This window comes from Triticum aestivum, chromosome 3A (genome assembly GCF_018294505.1).
Source record: "Triticum aestivum cultivar Chinese Spring chromosome 3A, IWGSC CS RefSeq v2.1, whole genome shotgun sequence".
NCBI classification, from domain to species: Eukaryota; Viridiplantae; Streptophyta; class Magnoliopsida; order Poales; family Poaceae; genus Triticum; species Triticum aestivum.
The window spans coordinates 19,941,286-19,964,886 of record NC_057800.1 but is presented as its reverse complement, the minus strand read 5'-3'; the positions used below and the strand labels follow the sequence as shown (position 1 = coordinate 19,964,886).

The following is a 23,601-nucleotide window of genomic DNA, read 5'->3' as shown; positions in this document are numbered from 1 at the left end:
CACCGGAGCAGCCGACAGAGGGAGATGAAAGTAGTGGCGGCGCCGACGGCACGCAAAGGGACCTGCTAGCCTCCTGTTTTCCTGGCTGACCCTAACTGCTCGAGGAAAAAAGTTATACAACTTTGATTTTTGTATCATCTCCATCCGAGGTCGTATGCAACCTCGGCAGTCAAAACATTGCAACTAAACGAATACCCCATGTTGCCAAGCTTTAATATTATTTTTTGTTTTGTCAGTGTCAAAGAGTGCCGAAAAGGGCCTATGCAACATTCTTTTCAACATTTACTGTTAGATAATCCGCTAGCATTTGATGCTACCGAGTGGTTAGTTGACTGGCTATGGAATCTATGTATGACCGTGTCGGGCGAGAACTGCAGGCCGTCCTCGAGCAAGCACACGTCCTCTTTCTGAGATGCCTTCTTCTTCATGCTCTTAGATTGACAGTCTCCATCCCTGACGCAAGTTAGGATCTCCACCACCTCCTTGATCGACGGCCTCAGATCCCTCTCGAGCTGCAAGCACTGGAAGGCCACCTCGGCGATGCGATCGATCGTCCTCTTCGTTTCGGGGTCGGTGTCGTAGCCGAGTTCCGGATCAACCAGCTGAACAACTTGATGATTCTGAATCCTGTTGAGAGCCATGTTCGCCAAGTTGATCTCACTGTGGCTCCTGCTCATGTCCACAGCAGGTTTCGACGATATCAGCTCCACCAAGACGACGCCGAAGCTGTAAACGTCGCTCTTGTCAGTCAGCTTGTAGCACTGGTGGTACACTGGGTCGACGTAGCCCGGTGTGCCCTGTGGAACGGTCGAGACATGGGTGACCTCGAGCGGGAACAGGCGCGACAGCCCAAAGTCTGCAACTTTGACATGGAAGCTGTTGTCCAGCAATATGTTAGTCGTCTTCACATCTCGGTGTATGATCTCGACGGCATGGAGGTAGGCCAGTGCTTCAGCCGTTTCTATGGCAATGTTCAGCCTCAGAGGCCATGTGAGGCCTCGTTCCGCCAAACGGGATCCGTGAAGATGGTCCGCGACCGTCCCATTTGCGATGAACTCATACACCAGAAGAAGGTCACGGCTCATCCGAGACGTACATCCATATAGGGTCACAAGGTTCTGGTGGAGCAGGCGGGACAGGATGTCAACCTCATTCAGGAATTGCTCAACCCTTCGGTAGTTGTTCTTGTAAAGGCGTTTCACTGCAACTACTCTCCCATCCTTGAGTTTTCCTGAATGACACAAATGCCAAAGTTGTCATTTCCAGTGAATAGGGCAAGATTAGTTATCAACGAATATAGTTGTGAACCGAGTTTTCCGAAAAGGAGGTTCAGACCCCTGGCAGCATCTGGAATTTGATGTGTTAAGAACTTAAAATTGACAAGAGTTCTGAAAACATGTGTTTTACCTTTATAAACAGTTCCAAAACCACCATCACCAAGCTCCCTTGAGGTACTAAATCCATCAGTAGCTACTTCAAGTTCCTCGAAAGTGAAGATATGAGGAGAACCATCCAACTCAAGGTCTTTACTATATGACGTCATTGATGATCCACTTCGCATGAACTCCTTTGAAGCTATAGCTTGTTTCCTCTTCTTGCGTTTGTACCAGACAAAACAGACGAGACATGCCATGAGTACAGCACCACCTAGTCCTGCGCCAACTGTCCACAGAGACAATATAACACATGAGCAATATGAAGCAACCAAAGGATCTGGCTAATTCCCCATCATGAGATTTCACCTCTTCTTCTCCATATTCCGGTACAATATGGAGCACAGGAAATAAGAACCGAAGAAAAGATGGGACGAGCAGCTTGAGAGTTGATTGACACTCACCTATTTTAAGAATCATCCCTGTTCCCATTTTACGGTCCCCTGCATAAGAAGAGTCTGCAAATAATTTAAACATTATGAAGTATAGTAGTCGATTGACAAATGAATGAAACTTTTTGTAGTATGAATTGGCATTGTCATGATAACTTTGCTAGCTTCTATGTAAAGCCAAACCCCCTTTCCACTGACTGGTTAATGAGGAAAATCCAGCAACAGCTGAATTTCAGATTTTCAATTCAAGGTGGTAATATATTTGAAGAAAATAAATTCATAGAAGCCACAATCAAGGCATTCAGATCGTAAAAGTGGTGCGAGAAATACCAGATTCATACATTTGCATGATTGAGGAGAAATTATCAAAATGTAAGGGCCACTCTTCGGCACTGCTTCATTATGCAGTGCAACACTCAGTTTTTTTTTTACCAAGTGCATGAGCACCTCTAAGCACCCACTGAAACTAACTACAGCATCCAATTCAACTTTGCACCCCTAACTAATTCAACAACAAACAGTTACTCCCTCTGTAAACTAATATAAGAGCGTTTAGAATACTAAAATAGTAATCTAAACGCTCTTATATTAGTTTACAGAGGAAGTACAATATATTGACTTCCACATGTCTGAATTTCGAAACTCGAACCAGCGCATAGAAAAGTACTAAGCTAAGCGCGTTGATCGGCAATTCCTTCCGGGAATAGTTTACTTGGAACGAAGCCAGGAACACGTTACTATCGGTTCGGCATCTTTGTTGAATAGCAATGCTGACTAATTCAACAAATGTATTTTGACTAGGAATAGATGAAAAAAATAACGCGTTATAGCGTCACTAATAGCATGCTATAGCGTTTTCAGGAATGTCTCGCTAAATAAATTAGTGTACATTGTCTTGCTAATAGCACGCTATAACGCGATATAACACGCTAATAGTATATTTTAAGGGCCACTCTGTTTTTTTTTTCATTGCTAGGAATCGATAGGCTTAATAAATATCTCAACCAGTGGACTGAACTTCACTAACTACCAAAAACAAAACGGTAATCTGCAGGAGCTCCAAGAAACCAAGCAAGCACCCAAGAGTTGACTAGGCAAAAATTATATCCGTGTCCAATCAGCATCCTATGTTCCTCCTAGCAGCAACAGCGACGTAAAACGCAGTAAATCTGTTCTTGACAGCGATTCTATGTTAGAAGCAGTATCAAAATTGCTACCATACGAACTGCAAAGCAAGGATTGACGACTAGGCAAAATCATGGTGGCGCTGTGAGTTAATTTCGGTCAACTCACCGCACTTCTCGCGGTGGGCGACGCCGGAGCAGTTGCAGGAAAACCCGGTGCCGTCGCCGGCGTACCTGCACTGCCCGCCGCTTGCCTCGCACTTGGGGCAGTCGCCCGACGGCACCGCCCACTCGAGCAGAAACCCTCGCCTCATGCTCTGGAGATAGCCGTCGTCGCCGTCCGGGAAACCGAGAACCGGCACGACGGAGAGGTTGCAGGCGGGGGGCAGATCCGCCAGCCCGCGGTGGCTGCCGTACTCCCCGCCAAGGCGGTAGAAGGACCCGTCGGCGCAGCCCGTGCGGGCGAACCCCGGCGGCGCCTGCTGCTGCTGCTGCTCGGTGCAGTTGTAGAGGACGAGCACCTCCCTGTTCTTCCTGCTGATGGTGTAGGGGCCCAGCCCGAGACCCAGCGAGATGTTGAACCACCACGGCGGGCAGCCGGCGCGGGTTGGGACGAGGAGGTTATGGTTCACGGCGACGAGGGAGGAGTTCTCGGCGAAGACCCGGGCGACCTGGTATTTCCCGAACATGGAGCGGCTGAGGAACGCGTGGGTGCCGTTGCACTTGAGCTGGAAGGACGGGGACCCGCACGGCGGCCGGCCGGCGCCCTCCTCCAGCCAGAACGGGTACGTGATGTTCAGGTCGCCGCATCTCTTGGGCGAGCAGGCGGCGCCGCCCGGCGCCGGCAGCCCTAGAAAGGAAGCGGAGAGCAGGAGCAGGAGAAGGGGCTGGAGCGGCGGCATGGATTGGATTGGGCCGGGGATGGGAAGCGGAGCGGACTGCGGACGAGGACTAGTTAACTTGAGCAACGGGACTGAACGGAGGGCGGGATGTGCGACTTTGAAGATGGAGGACGGTGGCCATGGCGGCTTGACCGGTCATAGTCAACGCGCTATTTTGTTTCACATTTCCGTTTTTATTTATTTTGGCATGTCGGCTTGAATTCTGGGATGCCGTTCCCCAGCGGGCAATGCCGCGGCGGCGGCGTGGAGCTCCCGCCACGGCTGGGGACGGCGACGGCGACGGCTTGCCAACCCGCTATTAATTCCGCATGGCCCATAGATAAGGAAGCTGAGGATAGACATTAGTTTGGCGAGCGAGCTTACCAGGCGGCAGCTGCCATGTCAGGAGGAAGCCCTCCCGGATGAGCTCCTCGTAGTCGCTGGCATTCACCACGCCGGACGTCCCCAGCACGGGCACGGCGGTGGCGTTGCAGCCCGGCAAATCGTAGCCGCTGGACTTGTTGTACCAGCCCCCCGCGCGGACAAACGTGTTGTTCCGGCACACCGTGTCCACCAGCCCCGCCGTCCCCGGCGCCCTGGCGCAGTTCTAGAAGATGAGGTTCTGGTTGACGGCGCTAATGGAGAACGGGTGCCCGACTTTGGTAGCGGTGTTGGCCGTGGGGACATGGCAGCTGGAGCCATTGGAGAAGTCGCCGAGCTTGTGGACGTCGGAGACGAGCAGGGAGCCGTTGTGGACGAAGATGTCGAGAATCTGCAGCCCGAACTCGCGCTCGTAGTACCCGAGGTAGGGGACGCCGTCGCTGCAGTGGACCTGGAACCCGAGCTGGGCGCACCGGTTCTCCTCAGAGCCGGAGACGACCCCGAACGGGATGGAGACGGCCAGGTTGCCGCATTTCCGGGGCGTGCAGCCGGCGCCGCCGTCTGCCGCCGCGGCGGCGATGACGGCCAAGAGGAAGATGCAAGGCGCCAGCCATGGGAGGAGGACCATAGGGAAGGGAGGATTACAGTGGGCAACGAAGCGTGTGACAAACTGACGAAGGGGATATTTCCTCGGCACCAAATGGATAGAGGAGAATAGTGCCACTCACTGCGATATTCATGGTACGAGCGAGGGGATATGTGATATGAGGAGGGGAGCGTGGAGTCAGTGAGTGAGTGGTGTGCCGGAAAGTTTGACTGCAAGGCATCCAGCGTCCACACATGCACGAGAACTCCACCCGCCCCGGTCGTGGTCGAGCAGTGATGCGACCGGACCGGCCACGATGCGACAGCCCGGGCTCGCCGTGCCGATCGGTGCCGGGTAGCGCACGCACGCACTTGTCGGGCATGGACCCATGGTGAGTTCTTCGTTGGTTAGGTACTTGACTGGTAACAGTCGTCGTAGTACACTACTCCCTCTGTTCTAATTACTCGTCGTGGTTTTAGTTCAATTTGAACTAAAACCACGACGAGTAATTGGAACGGAGGGAGTACACACGTAAACCTATAAATCTTTATGCTGGTCAGTGCATGCATGTACGTACACCTATAACTATTAGTTAGGTTATCACAAAACTACGTAGCGTGTTTCATTAACCTTAAATGTAATAATATACTCCTCTGTCGACACCAAACGGCAATAAAACTGATGCTATGTTCAGACGTTTGTCCATACAGTACAGGGTACCAAGCGCGTGGTCGTTAGTCCTTATTACACCCTGCAGGTAAGTGGTAGGTACTCACCAGGTTGTAAACACAAGCAATCGAGCAATCACTAGCGACCATTTTCTCGGACCCGACCCTAGAGTTGTTGTTTAGTGCAGATATCAGGGTTCAGATCAGTTCAAAATTAGGCCGGTCGGTCGAGTCGTCGGCCGTACGGTAGTAGTGTCTTGGACTGTTTAGACTAATATGGCTGAGGCCATGAATCCTTATGTTTATTTTATTTGATTTATTTAAATGAAATTGAAGGGGGAACCCTCTTTTACTCAATAAATAAAAATTTGCCGCTCTTTTGTTTACAAAAAAAGTGCAAAAAGCACCCAGGCTCTGAACTGAAAGCGATGAAACGCCTACCATCTGGTTAATTACATGGGCAAACACACGGATACCGGAAAGATCGCATAGGTAAAAAGCTAGCCGGAGTTTTTCTCACTGAAAAGCACACGTCACATTTGGGTGACCGTCAAAAGTTAACATTCAGTTACCGGGTCCATACGGGATAGAAAGATAGACAGGCACTCCTATACCCAACTCATCAGAAACTAGCAGCTAAAAGAGAGGCGAGACTAGGGTTCAGAGTTCAAACTAGGGGGATCTCGTCGTCGGCTGTACGGTGTCTAGTTTTAGATAGTATATTACTCCCTCCGGTCCTTTTTAGTTTGCATATAAGTTTTTGTCCTAAATCAATGCATCTCTATTTTGACCAAACATATAGAAAAAAGTATGAATATTCACAATGCTAAACAAATTTTGTTAGATGCATTATGAGATGTAGTTTCATAATATATATATATATATATATATATATATATATATATATATATATATTTGGTATTGTAGATATTGATATTTTTAATATAAATTTGGTCAAACTTTGTAATGTTTGATTTCATAAAAATCTAATATGCGAAGTAAAAAGGATCGGAGGGAGTACCTTCCTTCCCACTTGTGTTCATGAACATCTACTAACCTAAACTCATACCCACTTGGAGCAGTTAGTCTTCACTTTTCACTTTTCAGGCCACATCAAACCACTAGTGCAGTATTAGTTGCCGACGAGAGAACTCTTTGTTTACAGAAAAGAGCACAAAATAAGCACCCGGGCTCTGCCACTAGTGTAGCACAGGTAAAAAGCTATAGCCCGGGTAGAAAGATAGACAGGCACTGTCACCCAACTCTCAAAAGATAGAAGCTATTCCCTCCGTAAACAAATATAACACTTTTATATTTGTTTACGGAGGGAGTAGTACGTAAAACAGAGAAAAACAGAGACGAGAGTACTCTGCCTTGGTTGGAAGCCAAGAGGGAAGGGAGACAGACGAGGGTACAAGGTGTTTGGTCAGCACCATAATCCACTCGCTAACCAGTACCGCCATAACTCAACACAACCATGCAAATGCATGCATCTAGCCGATGAAGAGCCATAGATAAGGAGAAAAACCAAAGGTAAATCTTCTTAGGGGACCTACGGAAGATGGAAGGCCAATTGCATGATACCAACGGACCAAAGATAGATGCAGTGAACCGGAGAAAATCTAGCTAAAACGAGCTTATGTGAGCACGTGTCAAGTTGGCTGCTACTGCAGGCTATGGTCAAGTGGGCGCAGCAGGAAGGTGGAGGTGCCGCGCTGGCTGGGCCGGCTGCGGCCGACGTTGATCCGCCATGACTGGGCACGACTGCGGGTCTACGTACGGCCTTATCCTCGATAAGTGAGTGGAATGATTGGTTGCTTGATCGGATAAGGAAAATCCAAGCTAGACAGTGCGGCCTCCTATGTTAGGTTAAGAGATATTTTATTTTGAAACAAGATTACGAGATAATTTTGGTGGGTGAACTTACGTGTAGGCAGAGGGGGCTGAAGGGGACGACGATCCCATGTCAATAGGAAGCCATCTTTGATGAGCCGTTCATAGTCGCTTGCGTTCACCTTGCCCGACGGCGAGCCCCGCACGGGCATGACGGCGGCGTTGCAGCCCTCGTAGCCGCCCGTCCCGTTGTAAAGCCCACCCGCGCGGGCATACACCCAGCTCCGGTTCCCGCACCTCATCCTCGTCTGAACCAGCTCTCCCCGCCGACGTGCCAGAGCCTCTGCTCCGGCCTCCTCCGTGCACTTGTACAGGACCAGGTACAGGTTGACAGGATCGATCCTAAACTGGACGCCCAGCTTGGCGGAGGTGTTCCAGATCGGTATTCGGCAGCTATTGAAGCCTTTCCATAGTAGCATCAGCTTGCCTACATCAACGACTCGCAAGCTGCGTTGCTCGTAGTTGATATCACCAACGATTGCAAAGCCAAAGCCGACGGGCATAGAGCTGCGTAGGACAGGAACACTCTTGTTGTAGCAGTTGACCTAGAAATCCGATAAGCCACATGCTCGTTCCGCCTCGTTATCCCTCAGCCAGAATGGGCGGGAGATGTTGATGCCGCCGCACCAACTGGGCGAGTCCCAGCAGCCTGCCTGCAACTGTTCATCGGCTGCCGCGGCAACGAGCAGCAGTGATAGCCACAGCGCCCAGCAGCTCGGAGCCATGTGAGTGGAAGATTTGGAAATATTGCAGTTGTGAACAGCAAAGGGGGTCCGTGGCCATAGACTAGAGGTATATACGAGAGAATACGGTGGTCTAAGCACGCACGATATATGGGGGCGGACGGCAGTGAGTGGTTCAAACTTGACTGGAAAACTGGGGCAAACGATCACCGTCCACGAATTCCCCGAGTGACCCCTTTGACTGGTAAGCCATGACTTGTAAAATTTCAAGGTTCCCCTTTGACGGGGTAAGCCATGACCATGGCCCTCATGGCCTCATGATGTGACTGAAACCAAGACGCTTAGCCTAATCAATTCTTTCCCGGCATCTATGCGCCCTTGTCTTCTACTCCCTCCGTTCCGAATTACTTGTCTTAGATTTGTCTAGATACGGAGGTATCTAGCACTAAAATGAGTCTAGATACATCCGTATCTAGACAAATCCAAAACAAGTACTCCCTCCGTTCGGAATTACTTGTCGCAGAAATGGATGTATCTAGATGTATTTTAGTTCTAGATACATCCATATCCAAGACAAGTAATTCCGAACGGAGGGAGTAATTTGGAACGGAGGAAGTATCTAGCTAGAGTCACACTTGGCAGGGTACTGGTTAATTACCGTATCCTACAGAAAAGAAGGTTATATAGCGTGATGGGTCACTGCCTCGCATTTTTTTTAGAAATTGCGTAAATGTTTTTCTTTGCAAGGGAGAATTTGAGTTCAAACTTGGAGTTCACCTATTTATTCAGATTTTTTGGGGGAACTAATTTTATTCAGATATATGCACAGTTTGGATTTTGTAAATGTTTATAATACTTTAAACTTCGAGTTCACATATTTATTCAGGCACATTGGAACTTTGGAAGACCATGGTCAAGGCTAAGAATCGAAACCCGGATAGCGGGATACACAGACCGGACACCACCATTGCGGTGTACTGTTCATCCGGTGTACTGTTCACACGTGGTCAAAACCGGGTTGACTCAGTCGCAGGGACAAAAAATAACCGGTTTCGAGAGTTCGGGGTGCACTCTGTCCGGTTTTAGAGTTGAGGGACGAAAAGTAAACTCAGCGAAGAGTTGAGGGACGAAAAATATACTTTTCTCTATATTATGGAACGAAAAGAGTAGATTCTAATCTCGGTACAACCTTCACACTTGGCAGGTTACTGGTTATATTGTATAACATACTCCCTCCGTTATATAATGTAGTGCATATAGATTTTCTGGAAAGTCAATTTGCATACAATATGAAATATATTTATATCTACAATATGACCAAGTTTATAGATAAACTATTTATGTCTACAATATGAAATATATTTAATGTGAAAACACGTCTTATGATGTACTCCCTCTGTTCCATAATGTAAGGCGGTTTTTTACACTACACTAGTGTCAAAAAACGACTTACATTAATTATGGGACGGAGGGAGTATCTAATATTATGTATTTGGTATTCTAGGTGTATATATTTTTCTCCACAAACTTCGTCAAAGTTTGACTTCTCAGAAAATCTATTTTCAATGAGATATTTTTGGGGAACAGAAAAAAAAGGTCATGTAGTATGATCGGTTACTAGGCTGCATTTTTTATAAATTGTGTAAATGTTTTTCTTTGCAAGGGATAATAGATGTTCAAACTCGGAGTTCACACATTTTCAATGAGATATTTTTGGGGAACTAATTTTATTCAGATAGATCTACAATTTAGATTGGCTGGCGTATGGAAAATCACTTTTATTCAGAGGAATTGTAATGCCACGGCCAAAGGCTAAGGTGCAAAACCCGGATTGAGGGCTACGCTGACCAGACTCCACCATTGCGGGAAATTCGTATTCACCACTTGTTGTAACACTTTGTCACTAAATCGCATGGTAGCGAGCGTGATGGCCCGGCCGCAATTTCGCAGCTGGTTCTTGGTGGTTTTTTCAATTCCTTTTTTTTTCTAATGATCATCATCAGTTTTCTTCCATTTTTTCTTCTTTCCTTTACAATTCTCTAATGATCATCACTGGTTTTCTTTACGTTTAAAATATCATGAGCACTTCTATAATTCAATAAACTGTTTTGAAATAACCATGAGAGTTTCTAAATTCATCAGCATTTTCTTCAATTTTGTTAGTATTTTTGAACTTATGAAATATATTACAAAAATTGAGAACATTTTTAGAAATAATATGAACAATTTGAATTTAAAAACAAAAGGTACTAAATAACCGGTTTTCTACATAGGAAGAAGTAGCTACGAACGCGCCATTTTTTCTTCTGATGGGACGGGCCCTCACACAGCAGCACTATATGGGGCAAGCCCAGAGCGCGTTATATAGACCATCCATTGAGTAAAGTGATGCCCACCATTGTGGGGAAAGGCGGTGCAATTCGGTCGTAAATTTCAAGAAATAAACATTAGCCCACAAGTCCATATGTTTGAAAGTCTATTTCGGACTGGGCTCTCTCTCACTGGATTATACTCCTAAACAAATGAACGAAGCCAATTTTGGCCATAGACTTCAGAAGTTCGGTTGATTGCCCGGTTTCCAAGCGTTCTAGCTAGCTAATAGCTATCCAGGAAGTGGATTAAAGAGATGATTTGCGGCGGGTGAACTTACGTGCAAAGGTAGGGGGGCGCACCCATGTGAGGAGAAAGCCATCCTTGATGAGCTGCATGTAGTCGCTCGCGTTCGTCCTGCCCGACGACGAGCCCAGCACCGGCACGATGCTAGCGTCGCAGCCCTCCAAAGCGTAGCCAGAGTAGTTTCCGGTGGCGTCGTAACGCACTCCCGCGCGGGCAAGCACCTCGCTCTCGTTCCCGCACCTCAGTCCCGTCTGCACCAGCTCTCTATCCCGACGAGCCACGGCTGCCGCCGCGCCCTCCTCCGTGCAATTGTACACGATGAGGCTCAGATTGCCGGGATTGACGCTGAACGAGACGCCGAGCTTGGCAGAGGTGTTCCAGATCGGTACTCGGCAGCTGTTGGAGGCGTCCAGCAACAAGTACAGCTTGCCACTATCAACCACGTGCAAGCTTTCCTCCTGGTAAGAGATGTTGACGACTGCAAAGCCACCGCTAAAGGGCATGAGCTCCTTAGAAATGAACTGCCGTTAACGCAAGAGACCTCAAAGTCTGGGTGACCACATGGTCTTCCCTTTTCCCAGTCCGTGAGCCAGAACGGGCGGGAGATGGTGAGGTTGCCGCACATCTTGGCCGAGCCCGAGCAGGCTTCCCCTTGTTCCTCGGCCGCAGCCACCGCGAGCACCAGTGGTAGCCACAGGGCCCGGAAGAACCAGCAACTCGGTACCATGGGAACAGAAGATTTGAAAAGATTGTAGTGAACAGAAAAGGGGGGCATAGGCTACACCTATGAGAGAATACGGTGGTCTAATATATGGGGACGGACGGCAGAGTGAGCGGTGAACATTTGACTGGAAAACTGGGGCGAACGGTCATTGTCTACGAATTCCGCGAGTCACCCCTTTGACTGGTAAGCCATGACTTATAAAAATTTCAGAGTTTCCCTTTGACGGGGTAAGCCATGACCATGACCTCCATGGCCCCGTGATGTGACTGGAACCAAGATGCTTAGCCTGATCATTTCGGTTCCGGCATCTTTGTCCTCATGTCCTCTATCTAGCTAGATTCTAATCTCGGTACAACCTGGCAGGCTAATTGTCACTGCGTAACATAGAAAAGACTCAGTTGCGTTTTTTTAGAAATTGCGTAAATGTTTTTCTTTACAAGGGCGAACTTGAGTTCAAACTTGGAGTTCACATATTTTATTCAGATTTTTTTTGGGTAACAAATTTTATTCAGACAGATATGCAGTTTAGATTGGCCAGTGCATGGAAACTCACTTCTATGCAGAGGCATTGGAAGGTCCAAAACCCGGATAACGGGCTAGAATGAGCGTTATGGGCCGGCCCCAATTACCGCGAGAGTCGCGGCTGGTTCTTGGCGGGTTTTTTCAAGTAATTGCCTTTTCTCTGGTGATTATCATCTGTTTTCTTCCATTTTTTCTTTCCTTTTGATTTTTATTTGTGTTTGTCACTTTTCATTCTACGGTCCTTTTTTTCTAATACATGAACTTTCTTAAATTCATGCACGCTTAAAATATCATAAGCATTTTTAAAAATCCATGATTTTAAAATGCATGAGCATTTCTGCAATTCAATAAACTGTTTTAAAGTAATCATGGGACTTTCTAAATTCATGAAAATAAAATCAATTTTTTGAGTATTTTTAATCTTATGGCGTAGCACACCTTTTCTCTCAATTCAAGTTTCCATTCAATAAGTGCATCAAGTATTTCGTATAGAAAGAAAAGGAACCACTTCTCTTCTCTTAAGTATATGAAAAATAGCTTTTTGATCCCTTTCGTCCAGAGGTTAGGACATCATCTTTTCATGTCGAAGACACGGGTTCGATTCCCATAAGGGATAGGTATTATAAATTTTGGGAACATTTAAAGAAATAATTAATGAAAATTTTGAATTTTAAAAACAAAGGTTACTCAATAACCGGTTTTCTACGGAGGGAGAAGTAGCTACGAGCGTGTTGGTTTTTCTTTTGTGGGACGGGCCCTCACATGGCAGAGCTACATAGGCCGAGCCCCGAGCGCATTATACGGACTATCTCTTGCATAAAGCACTGAATAATACTCTCTCGGTCCGGAAATATTTGTCGGAGAAATGGATGTATCTAGATGTATTTTTGTTCAAAATACATCCATTTTTATTCATTTCTCCGACAAGGATTATCGGACGGAGGGAATACTTAGCACCCACCATTGTGGGCCAATGCGGTGCAATTTGGCAGAAAGTCCTGCATAATAAACATGAGCCGGCAACTCTGTATTTCTGAAAGTCTACTAATTATGACTGGCCTCTCACTGGATTATACGGCTGAACAAATGAACAAAGCCAATTTTGGCCATAGACTTCAGAAGTTCAGAGTTCAGACTAACTATGCAGAAGCCACTACTCCCAACACTCTAAATACTCTGGCTTGGGACGGAGAAAAAGGAGACGACCGCTCACTAGACGACCTCCATTTTTTTCTTTCGTTTTCATTCTTATTTGTGTTTGGGACCGTGAAAGGGACGGGCCCTCACACGGTAGACGACAGTATTCATCCATCCACATCCCCAATTTCAGTGTACATGAGTTTTTCTTAGTGAAAACTAGGTGTCACGTTTGGGTAAACAGCCAAAAGTTAGCACGAAGTTAATGGGTCGCAACGGGATAAAAGGTAGACATGCACTGCCACCCAACTCAGATAGAGGCCGAGAGTACAGGTTTACACGGACGTGTAGTTTCTACACCTAGGAGCAAATGCTCCTGGTATGAACAGTAATATCAAAAATATTTCAAACAAATTCTGAAATTTTTTTGTGGCATACTTTCAAAAATGTTAGTTGTGCATGCAAAATTTCATCACAAAATCACATTGATGGAAGGCGTGGTAAAAAAACTTTTTCAGAGTCACACAACTAACATTTGCGAAAGTATGTCCCAAAAAAAATCAGAATTATTTGAATTTTTTTGATTGTACTGTTCATGCCAGGAGCAAATGCTCTGGGTGTAGAAAGGTACTTTCGCGTTTACCCGACTTTCACAGCTTTACTCGTGGCTACTAAGAGGTCAGCCTCATGATCCACTGACCGGCCAGTGCCACCGTGACAAAACACAACCATGCATGCATCTAGCCGAAATGTCAGCCCCTAATAAGGAGAAAAACCAAATGTATAGGTGACCTACTAAAGATGGAAATGATATCACTAGGCCAATTGCATGGCACCAACGAACAAGTGTCACACATGTGGCGTTTATCATTTGGATAGATATATGCAGTGAACCGGAGAAAATCTAGCTAAAAACAAGCATATGTCAGCACATGCCAGTTCGGCTAGTAGTCCTACAGGCAATGGTTAGGTGGGCGCGTGTCTGGCGAGCAGGAAGATGCAAGTGCATGCGGCGCTGGCCGGGCCGGCTGCGGCCAACGTCGATCCACCACGACCACGACTGGGTCTGCGGCCTCATCCTCTCAAAAAGTGAGTGGCATGATTGGTTGTCTGGTGCCATAGTGGAAACCCTAAGCTAACCTTGATCAAAAGATGATTTGATTTGACGGGTCAACTTACGTGTAGAGGGGCGCTCCCATGCCAAGATGAAGCCATCGTTGATGAGCCGCTCGTAGTCGCTCGCGTTCACCTGGGCCGGCGACGAGCCCGCCACCGGCACGGCGGCGGCGCCGCAACCCTCTACAGGGTAGCCGCCCGCGCCCGTCTCGTCGTAATAACGGCCTCCCGCGCGCGCAAACACCATGCTCTCGTTCCCGCACCTCATCCTCGTCTGCACCAGCAGCGCTGCTCTGTCCCGGCGTGCCGCGGTCGCGGTGGCCTTCTCCGTGCACCTGTACAGGACGAGGTTGAGGTTGGCGGCAGCGATGCTGAACGGCCGCCCCACTTTGATGGAGGTGTTCCAGATGGGCAATTGGCAGCTGTTGGAAGTGCGCAACAGCTCCATCTTGCCTCGGTCAGCGACGCGCATAGTTTCGTCCCCGTAGGAGATGTTGATGATCGCAAAGCCGTAGCCGAAGGCGGCGGAGCTCCGGAGAACCGGAGTGTTGTTGAAGCAGGCGACCTCAAAGTGAGGGGAGGGGGAGCCGCATGAGATCCCCGTCGCCATGTCGGTGAGCCAGAAGGGGTCGGAGATGTTGACGCCGCCGCACCTACTGGCTGAGCCCGAGCAGCCTTCCACTTCTTCCTCGGCGACAGCGGCAGCGGCCGCGAGAATCAGCGCCCAGAAGAACCAGCAGCTCGCAGCCATAGGAGTGGAAGATTTTGGATCCGTGGTCGTGGACTCGTGGGCTATGGGGACATATGTTTACGGGAGAATTTGACCCAAGAAAAGTGGGGCAAATGATCATCCTCCACATTATCGACTCCTCAGCAAACTTTGACGGGTAAGTCATGGCTTATAAAATTTGCACCCCTTTGACGGGGTAGGCCATTGATGTGCTGGAACAAGGATGCTTTGGGGTATTTTCTTTGGGTACCGGCTACTTCATGCTCTTGTCGGCTATCAAGCTAGTAACATAATACTACTCTTGACAGGTGACAGTATCTTTGAATACAAAAAAGCCCTCAGAAAAGCCTTCAGTTGCGCATTTCTAATCTGGACACTATATATACTTCCCATTTTGTGACGTTGGCCTTTGTGATGTGCAGACTTGGCCAGGATAGCAAAAACAACTCCTCGGCCAACTTATAGAAATAGTAAATCCGCAGGATAGTAAACTTTATGATTCAAATGCACTATAATATGTTTTCCAAGATTTAGTTTTCAGAATTCTTTCTATTGCTCATTTTTGTCCACAGATTAGAATCCTTAGAAAAATTCCTGCCGGCCAACTTGTCCTCAACTGGCTACTACTCCCTCCATTCCGAATTATTTGTCTTAGATTTGTCTAGATACGGAGGTATCTAATAATTCGGAACGGAGGGAGTATATGCCATAGAAAAGAAGGTTTTATAGCCTGATTGGTCACTGGCTTGCGCCTTATAGAAATTACACGCAATTTTCTCTTTTTTTTTGCAAGGGAGAATTCCAGTTCAAACTTAGAGTTCACACATTTAATTCAGATTTTTTTTGGGAATACAATTTGTGCTGATAGATAATGCAATTTAGATTTACCGGTGATCAGAAAAACTTCTTTATGTTCAGAGGCAATGGAAGGCCACAACCAAGGGCTAAGGTTCAAAACCCGGACTGCTGGCTATGCATACCGGACTCCACCATTGTGGAAAATTCGTATTCATCAATCAACGGTTTTCTTTTATTTTTTCTTTCCTTTTCCATTTTTATTTTTGTTTGTCATTTTTCTTTCGCCTATTTAATTTTTTTCCTTTTTAATACTTGAACATTGTTCATGGACGATTAAATATCATAAACATTTTTAGAATTCATGGTTTAGTTTTTTTATGAGACTTCCTATAATTCAGCATGCAGTTTTTTTTAAAACAGAGTTTCAGAATTAAGGAAAAAAATAAATTATGTAAATATTTTTCAATGATAAATATATTATGAATTTTGGGAACATTTTTAAGAAAAAATAAAAATTCGAATTAAAAAACCAGAAATCCTCAGTAACCGGTTTTCTATGGTGCGAGAAGTGTAGCTTTTTTTTTAGAAAACCTGCTAGGCTTTATTGTGGCAGCGATATATTACATTTGGATCTTGAGTGCGCCAGTTTTTGTTCTGATTTGATCCTATAGTGCATTATATCCATTGCATAAAGTGATGGACAAGAGCAACCACCATTGTGGGCCAATGAGGTGCAATTCGGCCGAAAGTTCAGAAAAATAAACATAAGCCCACAACTCTGTATGTCTGAAAGTCTATTTCTGACTAGGCTCTGGTTTATACTCCTGAACAAATGAACAAAGCCAATTTCTGCCGTAGACTTCAGACGTTCAGAGTTCAGACTATGCAGAAGCCACTCGTTCTCTGGCTTAGGACGGACAAAGGAAGAATCCCATACATGAATAGGATTCCGTTCATGTAAGCCAAAGGGCCTTCAAAGAATATTTTTTTCTACAAAATCCTATCCTAGGAAATTTCTATGAAATTCCTGTAAACCAAAGGCAGCCTCAGTGGACGGATGTATTAATTGGCACAGGGTTTGCATGCCACCATACTGCCAAGATATACTAGTATAAGTGATCCGAAAAATAATCTACGTAATAAAAAAGAAGCATGTCACAGTTTGACTAGTATAGGCAAGTCGCCCCACGCCTTCGGCAAGCAGGACACCCGGCACGATCAACTCAACCTTATCCTCATTTGTTGACTAGCATGATTGATTGCTTACGGGAAATCCAGGCAAATTAGGCACGGAACGTCCTAGCTCACCTACGAACTTGATTAAAAGATGATTTGACGAGTTAACTTACGTGGATGACGCGGGGGATCCCATGTCAAGAGGAAGCCATCGTCGAAGAGCTGCTTGTAGTTGCTCGCGTTCGCCCCCTCTGACGAGGCCGGCACCGGCACCACGACGGCGGCGCAGCCCTTCAGAGTGTAATTGTTGTAGTTCCCGGTGCCGTCGTGGGGCACTCCCGCGCGGGCAAACACTACCCACTGGTTCCCGCAGCTCACGTTCGTCGGCGCCAGCTCTCTGTTCAGACGTGCCGTGGCCGCTGCTCCGTCCTCCTCCGTGCAGTTGTATAGGATGAGGTTCAGGTTGACGGGGGCGATCTTAAACGGCGGGGTGAGCTTGACTGAGGTGTTATAGAACACGGGACGACATTTGTCGGTGGCGTTCAACACGTTGAGCTTGCCCAGATCAACCGCGTAGAAGCTACGTTCCTCATAAGAGACGTTGAGGACTTTGAAGCCGCTGTTGAGGGGTATAGAGCTCCGTAGAGTTGGAATACTGTTGTTGATACAAGCGACATCGAAGTCTGGGTAGGGATCGGAGCCCGGGCATGATCTTCCCGTATCTTTGTCGGTGAGCCAGAAGGGAGCGGAGATGTTGACGTTGCCGCACTTCATGGCCGAGCAGTCTCCCCCTGCTGGTCCTCGGCCTCCACCAGCATCCATGGCAGCCACCAAACCCAGAGGACGGCGAGGAACCAGCAGCAGCTGGAGACATCGGGGCAGAAGATTTGGAGAGATTGTGGTGAAGAACAAAGGATGGGTGGTAGCTGGGGATTCAGTGGTCATGGGCTATGGAAGGAAGATAGGCTATACACGAAACAAATGATACCGTGGTCGAGATGGAACCACATATATGGGGAGGGCGAACGACTAGAGTACTATTGGCTGGAAACAGGGACCAAGCGATCACCGTCCAGGAAGTTTCACAGTAATGACGGCATGACGCCATGGACTAGTAAGCTAGCCATGGCTTCTGAAATTTGTGTCTGACGACTTTGACGGAGTAAGCCATGACAGTGACCCCGTGGACTAGTGATGTGACTTGGAGCAAGAATGCTTAGCCTGATCATTCAAGTTCCGGCCACTTTTTGATCTTGTTTGCTGAGGTGTAGATTCAAGTTCAGCATGTTTGAATTTAAAGATTTGATATGTCTAGAACTCAGTCCATTGAGACTTAACATGAGGTCTCAGTCAAGTAACATCAGCGTAGTATTTTTTGCTACAAACGGCAACGAAAAATGTTGCGACGGTATTGCAAGCAATGACCACAAATGCTACAACCGTTCTAACTAAAAATGCTACAACCGTCAATGAAGGATGTTGCAACCGGCGAGATGATGTGCTACAATCGATGATGTGCAAGACAGATGTTGTAACTGGTAAGAAAAAATGCTATCAATGATGGCACAAAATCAATTCACTAGAAAGGAGGTTAAACCATCTCCGGGCTTATCAATTCATCCATCCTAGTAGGGAACCCTAAGTCTGTATGGTGCTAACTATTATCCAAGCCTTTTCGCTGTACTAGTAAACAATATGCCATGACATTCAATGTTTATTCGGATACATTTCAAGGGGCCCTGAAACATAAAGCGCTTGGCGGCCCCGACAAGGCTTGAAACCCTTTGTTACAAGTATACCTGGCCATCCGTCAGGCCGGGCCTAGCCAAGCCGGACGTAGAAAACCCAGGCCCGGCCCGAGCATCGGGCCTAGAAAACCAGGCCCAAGCCCGGCCCAACCATGTAAAAGCCCGCTGGGCCTCGGGCCTTGGTCCGGGCCTCTTCAGTTAGCGCTAATATGGCAGGCCCATGCCCGGCCCAGCCCAAGCTTCGGGCTCAAAATCTAGGCCCGAGCCCGGCCCGTGGACAAAGGGCCGGGCTGCCCATGGCTAGGACTAGATACAACCCAGTAAACGCCTTTTGCACCAATTTTCTCGTAGGCCCAAATCTGATTTCACTTTGAGTGGGAGGGAAGAGACACTGTGCGATGTCGTCTGAGTGCCCTATTGATGTGTTCTATGTTATCTCAAGAAAAGAATTATTGATGGGTTCTTTTAGCTCATTTTGATTATTTTTGTACGTTTTTGTGTGTCTTTTATTTCATTTTCCTTTGCGCCCATTTTATTTTATTTTTTGTGATTAATTTTCGTACATTGCTACTGGGCTGTCAGTGGACCAGTGAACAAGGTCATGATGCCAATTTTGACCGTAGTGAGTTCTGACCAGAGAAAGAAGTTCAGACTTCAGACTTCAGACTAGGCAGAGCTGAGAAGTACAGAGTTCAGACCAGAATCTAGCTTCGCCCTAGCAGCCATTTGTTGTCCTAGCTTAGCTACAAACTTGATTATAATTTATAAAGATGATCTGGTGGGTGAACTTACCTGCCGGCGCAGGGAGAGTGGGGCGCTCCCATGTCAAGCGGAAGCCATCGTCGATGAGCTGCTTGTAGTAGCTCGCGTTCGCCTTGCCTGCCGACGAGCCCATCACAGGCACGATGATAGCATCGCAGCCCTCCAAAGCGTAGCCGGCGTAGCTCCCCGTAGCGTCGTAAGGCACTCCCGCGCTGGCCAACACCTTCATTTCGTCCCCGCAACCCATTGTCGTCTGCACCAGCTCCCTGTCCCGACTTGTCGCAGACGCCCACGCCGCGGCCGCCGCGCCATCCGTGCAGTTGTACAGGATGAGGCTCAGGCTGCCGGGGTCGATCGTAAACGGATGGCCGAGCTTAACGGAGGTGTTCCAGACCGGCAATCGGCACCTTTCAGAGCCGGGAAACAAATCCAACTTGCCTCCATCAACCACGCGCAGGCTGCGTTCCCCGTAAGAGATATCGATGATCTTAAACCCGATGCCGAGGGAGCTCTGTAGAACCGGAGCGTTTCCAAAGCAAGTGACCTCGAAATCCGACGGACCGCACGATCTTCCCACGTTCCAGTCAGGGAGCCAGAATGGGTCGGAGATGTTGAGGTTGCCGCAATTACTGGCCGAGCGCGAGCAGCCCTTGTCTTGCTGCTCCTCAGCCCCGGCGAGCATCAGCGGCAGCCACCAAACCCCGAGGAAGACTAAGAACCGGCAGCTCCGAGGCATCAGACAATAAGATTTGGAGAAGTTGCTGTGAGCAAAAATGGAGGTGGCTGGATCGGTGGTCATGGCTACGGGAAGGCAGACTGCCACCATGGTCCAAGCTCGAACCATATATGGGGGAGGCGAGCGAGCCGAGTACTATTGGCCGGAACGTTTGACTGGAAAAATGGGCAAGTTCCCTAACTGAACCCTTGGACTGGTAAGCAGTGCCTACTGAAATTTCCGTGTGACAACTCCTTTTCTTTTGCGGGGCCGTCTAACGACTTTGACGGATTAAGCCATGACCAATTGACCATGACCACCATGAGCCCGTGATGTGACTGCGACCAGGACGCTTAGCCTGATCATTTAGGCTCGGGTTACTTTGCTCTCTTGTTTGCTATGGAGTAGATACGACCTTCACAGCTGGCAGGTAATGGTAACAAAAAGGAAAAATTCTAACCTTCGGTTGCACATTTCTACACCTAGGCATTACAGCCGTAGTGCAGACTTGTGAGGTCCGGACTTCAGAGTTCAGGCTAGGCAGAAGTTCAGCGTCCAGATTAGGCAGAGTAGAGAAGCTCATAGTCCAGACCAAAATGGATCTTGGCCCTAGAAGCCACTTGTTGTTCTGTACGACACCCCAGTTCAACTTGTTAACGAACTTCTAATGGTGGACATGGCCACGTACGTGCCTACTCAGAGCACCAGTTTCTCTGCTTGCCACAACCGAAGTTTCTGGCACGTCACACGTACGTAGTAGCACTACGCATTTACGCAATGGACACTGAATGGCCTAGCTTAGCTACAAACTCGATGAAAAGATGGTTCGGCGGGTGAACTTACGTGCAGGTGCAGGTGCAGGCGCAGGGAGAGGTACAGGTTCAGGGAGAGGTGTCGGATGGTCCTCCCATGTCAAGAGGAAGCCGCCGTTGATGAGCTGCCTGTAGTGTCTCGCGTTCACCTTGCTCGTCGAGCCCATCACCGGCACGTCGGTGGCATTGCAGCCCGTCAAGGCGTAGCCGCCGTAGGTCCCGGTCGCGTCGTAGGGCACTCCCGCGCGAACAAACGCGTGCGTCGCGTTCCCACATCTTATCTCCACGAGCGCCCTGCCCCGATGCGCCGGAGTCTTCGTGCACTTGTAAAAGATGAGGTTTAGGTTGGCGGGGCTGACCTTAAACGGGGTTGCCAGTTTGCCGGAGGTGTTCCATCTCGGGAACCGACAGCTGCCCTTGGAGTGGCTCAAGTCTTCCTCCTTGTATACATCGACGACACGCAGACTGCGATTCTCGTAGGAGATGTTGAGAATTGCAAAGCCAGTTAATCCAGCGCTCTTGAGAACTGGAGTGCTGTAGTTGAAGCAACCGACCTCAAAATCCAAGGGACCACACGATCTTCTCATCCCCAATTCAGCTAGCCAGAACGGGCGGGAGATGGTGAGGTTGCCGCACTTCTTGGCCGGGCTCAAGCAGCCTTCCCCTAGCTGATCCTCAGGCCCGGCGAGCATCAGTGGCAGCCACCATACTACCCAGACGAACACCAAGAACCAGCAGCTTGTAATAATAGGCATCAGAACGGAAGATTTGGCCGTGGGGCGGTGGAGATATGTGTATGAGAGAGGAGATGCAGTGGCCGAAGAATGACATATGTGGACGTCGAGCGAGTGGAGTACAAACGGTCGCAACATTTGACTGGAAAATCGGGGCAAAAGCTATCATCATCCACTAATTCTCTCAACCACGCCTTGGACTTGTAAGCCACGGTCTCTGAATTTTCTGTCCCCATTGACGGGTTAGTCATCAACGTGACCTCTATGTGGCCGTGATGTGACAGAAAACAAACTGCTTAATTATGCTGGTTCCTTCTGTATCGGTTGGCTACTTCATCCTCTTGTCGGCTACTAGCTATAGATTCTAATGTTGTCATATATACGACGGTTTATGCCCGACGCTCACACTCGTCCAACGGTGCCGATTAAGATGTCCCTGGACCTCCGACGATGGGTGAAAGCATAGGTTGAAAGACGTCGGACGCATAGCAGTTCCGAAGTCTAATCTCTGCACAATATTCAAACTTCATATGTATTGGTTGCAAACGAAGTCTACAGAAGAGCGTATGGGTGGAATCCTTCTGCTCAAAGACTATGTTTTGTGTCTACGTGAAATTGGGCGGCTCTGTCGTGTGTTCAGGTTTTAGACTTGCTTATTGTTTTGGCTGGTGTGCAAATTGTAAAAAGATATTAAAAGCCTGCTCTCTCTCCGGTAGTGGGTGATTTGATATGGTTATATGTCTAGGATGTAGGTTGCTTATCAGTTAGGTCTGATGGAAAAAGTGGTGTGGTGGTGTGTTTTGTTGTATCCAGACTCCTATTTTCATAATGAAAATGGGGGCCATGTGGCCCCTTTTATAGAAAAAAATGTATTGGTTGCACATATATCCAACTAAACCAAAAGCAAGATCAAGAAATAAAACACAAGTTCATACGGTTGAAGAAATAAAATTGCTTGAATAAATGAATTTACGAAAAAAGCGAAAACGCCCAATTTGCAACGAGTGGCGCACTACATGTGCCCCACTTATCAGTGTCGAAGAAAGTGGGAGTGACCTTTACAAGGATAACCCTTAACTAGTGATTTCATTAAATGGTATGTTTCCTAAAAATTTGTACCCAGACATAGTGTTTACCGGAGCATCCCACCCATTTTTGGGAAGGTTCAGTTCCGCGCTAATTTTTTTGTTTTTTTGTTTGTATTTCTGGTTGGTTTTCCTTTATTTATTAAAAGAACTTGAACATTAGTTTAATTTGCGAATATTTTAAAAAATATGTACAATTTAGAATTATTGATGTTTTTCAAATTCATGAACCTTTTCAGAAAAATTGATCGGTTTTAAAATCATGAACTTTCTAAAATTTGTGACTATTTTATGGATTCATGAACTTTTCAAAAACAAGGGGGGGGGGGGGAGTTTTATTTTACACGGGACTGTTGGTTTATTCCAAAGGAGGCAGCGAAAGGAAAAAAGAGGCGCGTGGAACGTGCTATGCGAGCGAGGGCAACCAGCGAGACGAGGCATGGTTCTTTGGGCCGTTGCCCATCGCTTGATTTAGTGGCATTTTCCCGCTTTAGGCGCGATATAGGAAGTCCCGGCGGCTCTACCACTAAGGACGGCCTAGAAAATGCCCTAGAAAATTAATATAGGCCCATTAGGCTGGATTTAAAAAAGTCTATTGCCCACTCAGTGTATAAGTGAACAAGTCCATGATGCCAATTTTCACCGTGGTGCGGACTTGAGAAGTTCAGAATTCAGACCATAAATCGATTTTCGCCCTAGAAGCCACTTGTTGTTCAACTCGTTTAACGAACTTCTAATGGTTCACACAACTACGTACCTACTGAGAGCACTAGTTTGCATGCTTGCCACAACCGAAGTTTCTGGCACGTCAGTCAGAACCTGTCAATTTGACTGTATAGGGGCTATGCAAGCAGGAAGGGGAAGTTGCGGCGAACATCTGCCACA

General features: G+C 47.5%; 3 protein-coding genes across 5 annotated transcripts; all 3 read right to left on the bottom strand.

The window, feature by feature from the left end:
- Positions 1 to 179: 179 nt before the first annotated feature.
- LOC123059902 (LEAF RUST 10 DISEASE-RESISTANCE LOCUS RECEPTOR-LIKE PROTEIN KINASE-like 1.2) lies at positions 180 to 18,035 on the bottom strand. Of its 3 annotated transcripts, none has more exons than XM_044482439.1 (4): positions 17,034 to 18,035; positions 1,838 to 1,891; positions 1,408 to 1,662; positions 180 to 1,231 (listed from the first exon to the last, which is right to left on the bottom strand). In XM_044482439.1, exons 1-4 carry the CDS (start codon positions 17,803 to 17,805, stop codon positions 276 to 278), a joined length of 2,037 nt encoding a protein of 678 aa, XP_044338374.1. In that variant the 5' UTR covers positions 17,806 to 18,035; the 3' UTR covers positions 180 to 275. The 3 variants fall into 3 exon arrangements, with proteins under 3 accessions (XP_044338374.1, XP_044338375.1, XP_044338376.1); XM_044482440.1 differs by lacking the exon at positions 17,034 to 18,035 and adding an exon at positions 3,119 to 4,202; XM_044482441.1 differs by lacking the exon at positions 17,034 to 18,035 and adding an exon at positions 7,393 to 8,148 and having other exon boundaries at positions 181 to 1,231.
- Positions 4,215 to 7,371, bottom strand: LOC123059904 (uncharacterized). Its single transcript, XM_044482443.1, has one exon. The coding sequence runs from the start codon at positions 4,837 to 4,839 to the stop codon at positions 4,438 to 4,440; it is 402 nt and encodes a 133-aa protein (XP_044338378.1). The 5' UTR covers positions 4,840 to 7,371; the 3' UTR covers positions 4,215 to 4,437.
- Positions 18,036 to 20,462: 2,427 nt separating the features above from the next.
- On the bottom strand, positions 20,463 to 21,670 carry LOC123059903 (uncharacterized). The gene has a single exon (XM_044482442.1). It carries the CDS (start codon positions 21,650 to 21,652, stop codon positions 20,888 to 20,890), a length of 765 nt encoding a protein of 254 aa, XP_044338377.1. The 5' UTR covers positions 21,653 to 21,670; the 3' UTR covers positions 20,463 to 20,887.
- Positions 21,671 to 23,601: the final 1,931 nt, after the last annotated feature.

Excerpts from the sequence above, each read along its gene's own strand:
- LOC123059904 (XM_044482443.1), bottom strand. The coding sequence starts at position 4,839 with ATGGTCCTCCTCCCATGGCTGGCGCCTTGCATCTTCCTCTTGGCCGTC.
- LOC123059902 (XM_044482439.1), bottom strand. The coding sequence starts at position 17,805 with ATGACCACTGAATCCCCAGCTACCACCCATCCTTTGTTCTTCACCACA. Across the intron at positions 1,663-1,837 it reads AGGGATGATTCTTAAAATAG|TTGGCGCAGGACTAGGTGGT; the intron begins GTGAGTGTCAAT and ends CTCTGTGGACAG. Across the intron at positions 1,232-1,407 it reads TTTTGGAACTGTTTATAAAG|GAAAACTCAAGGATGGGAGA; the intron begins GTAAAACACATG and ends TGTGTCATTCAG.
- LOC123059903 (XM_044482442.1), bottom strand. The coding sequence starts at position 21,652 with ATGCCTATTATTACAAGCTGCTGGTTCTTGGTGTTCGTCTGGGTAGTA.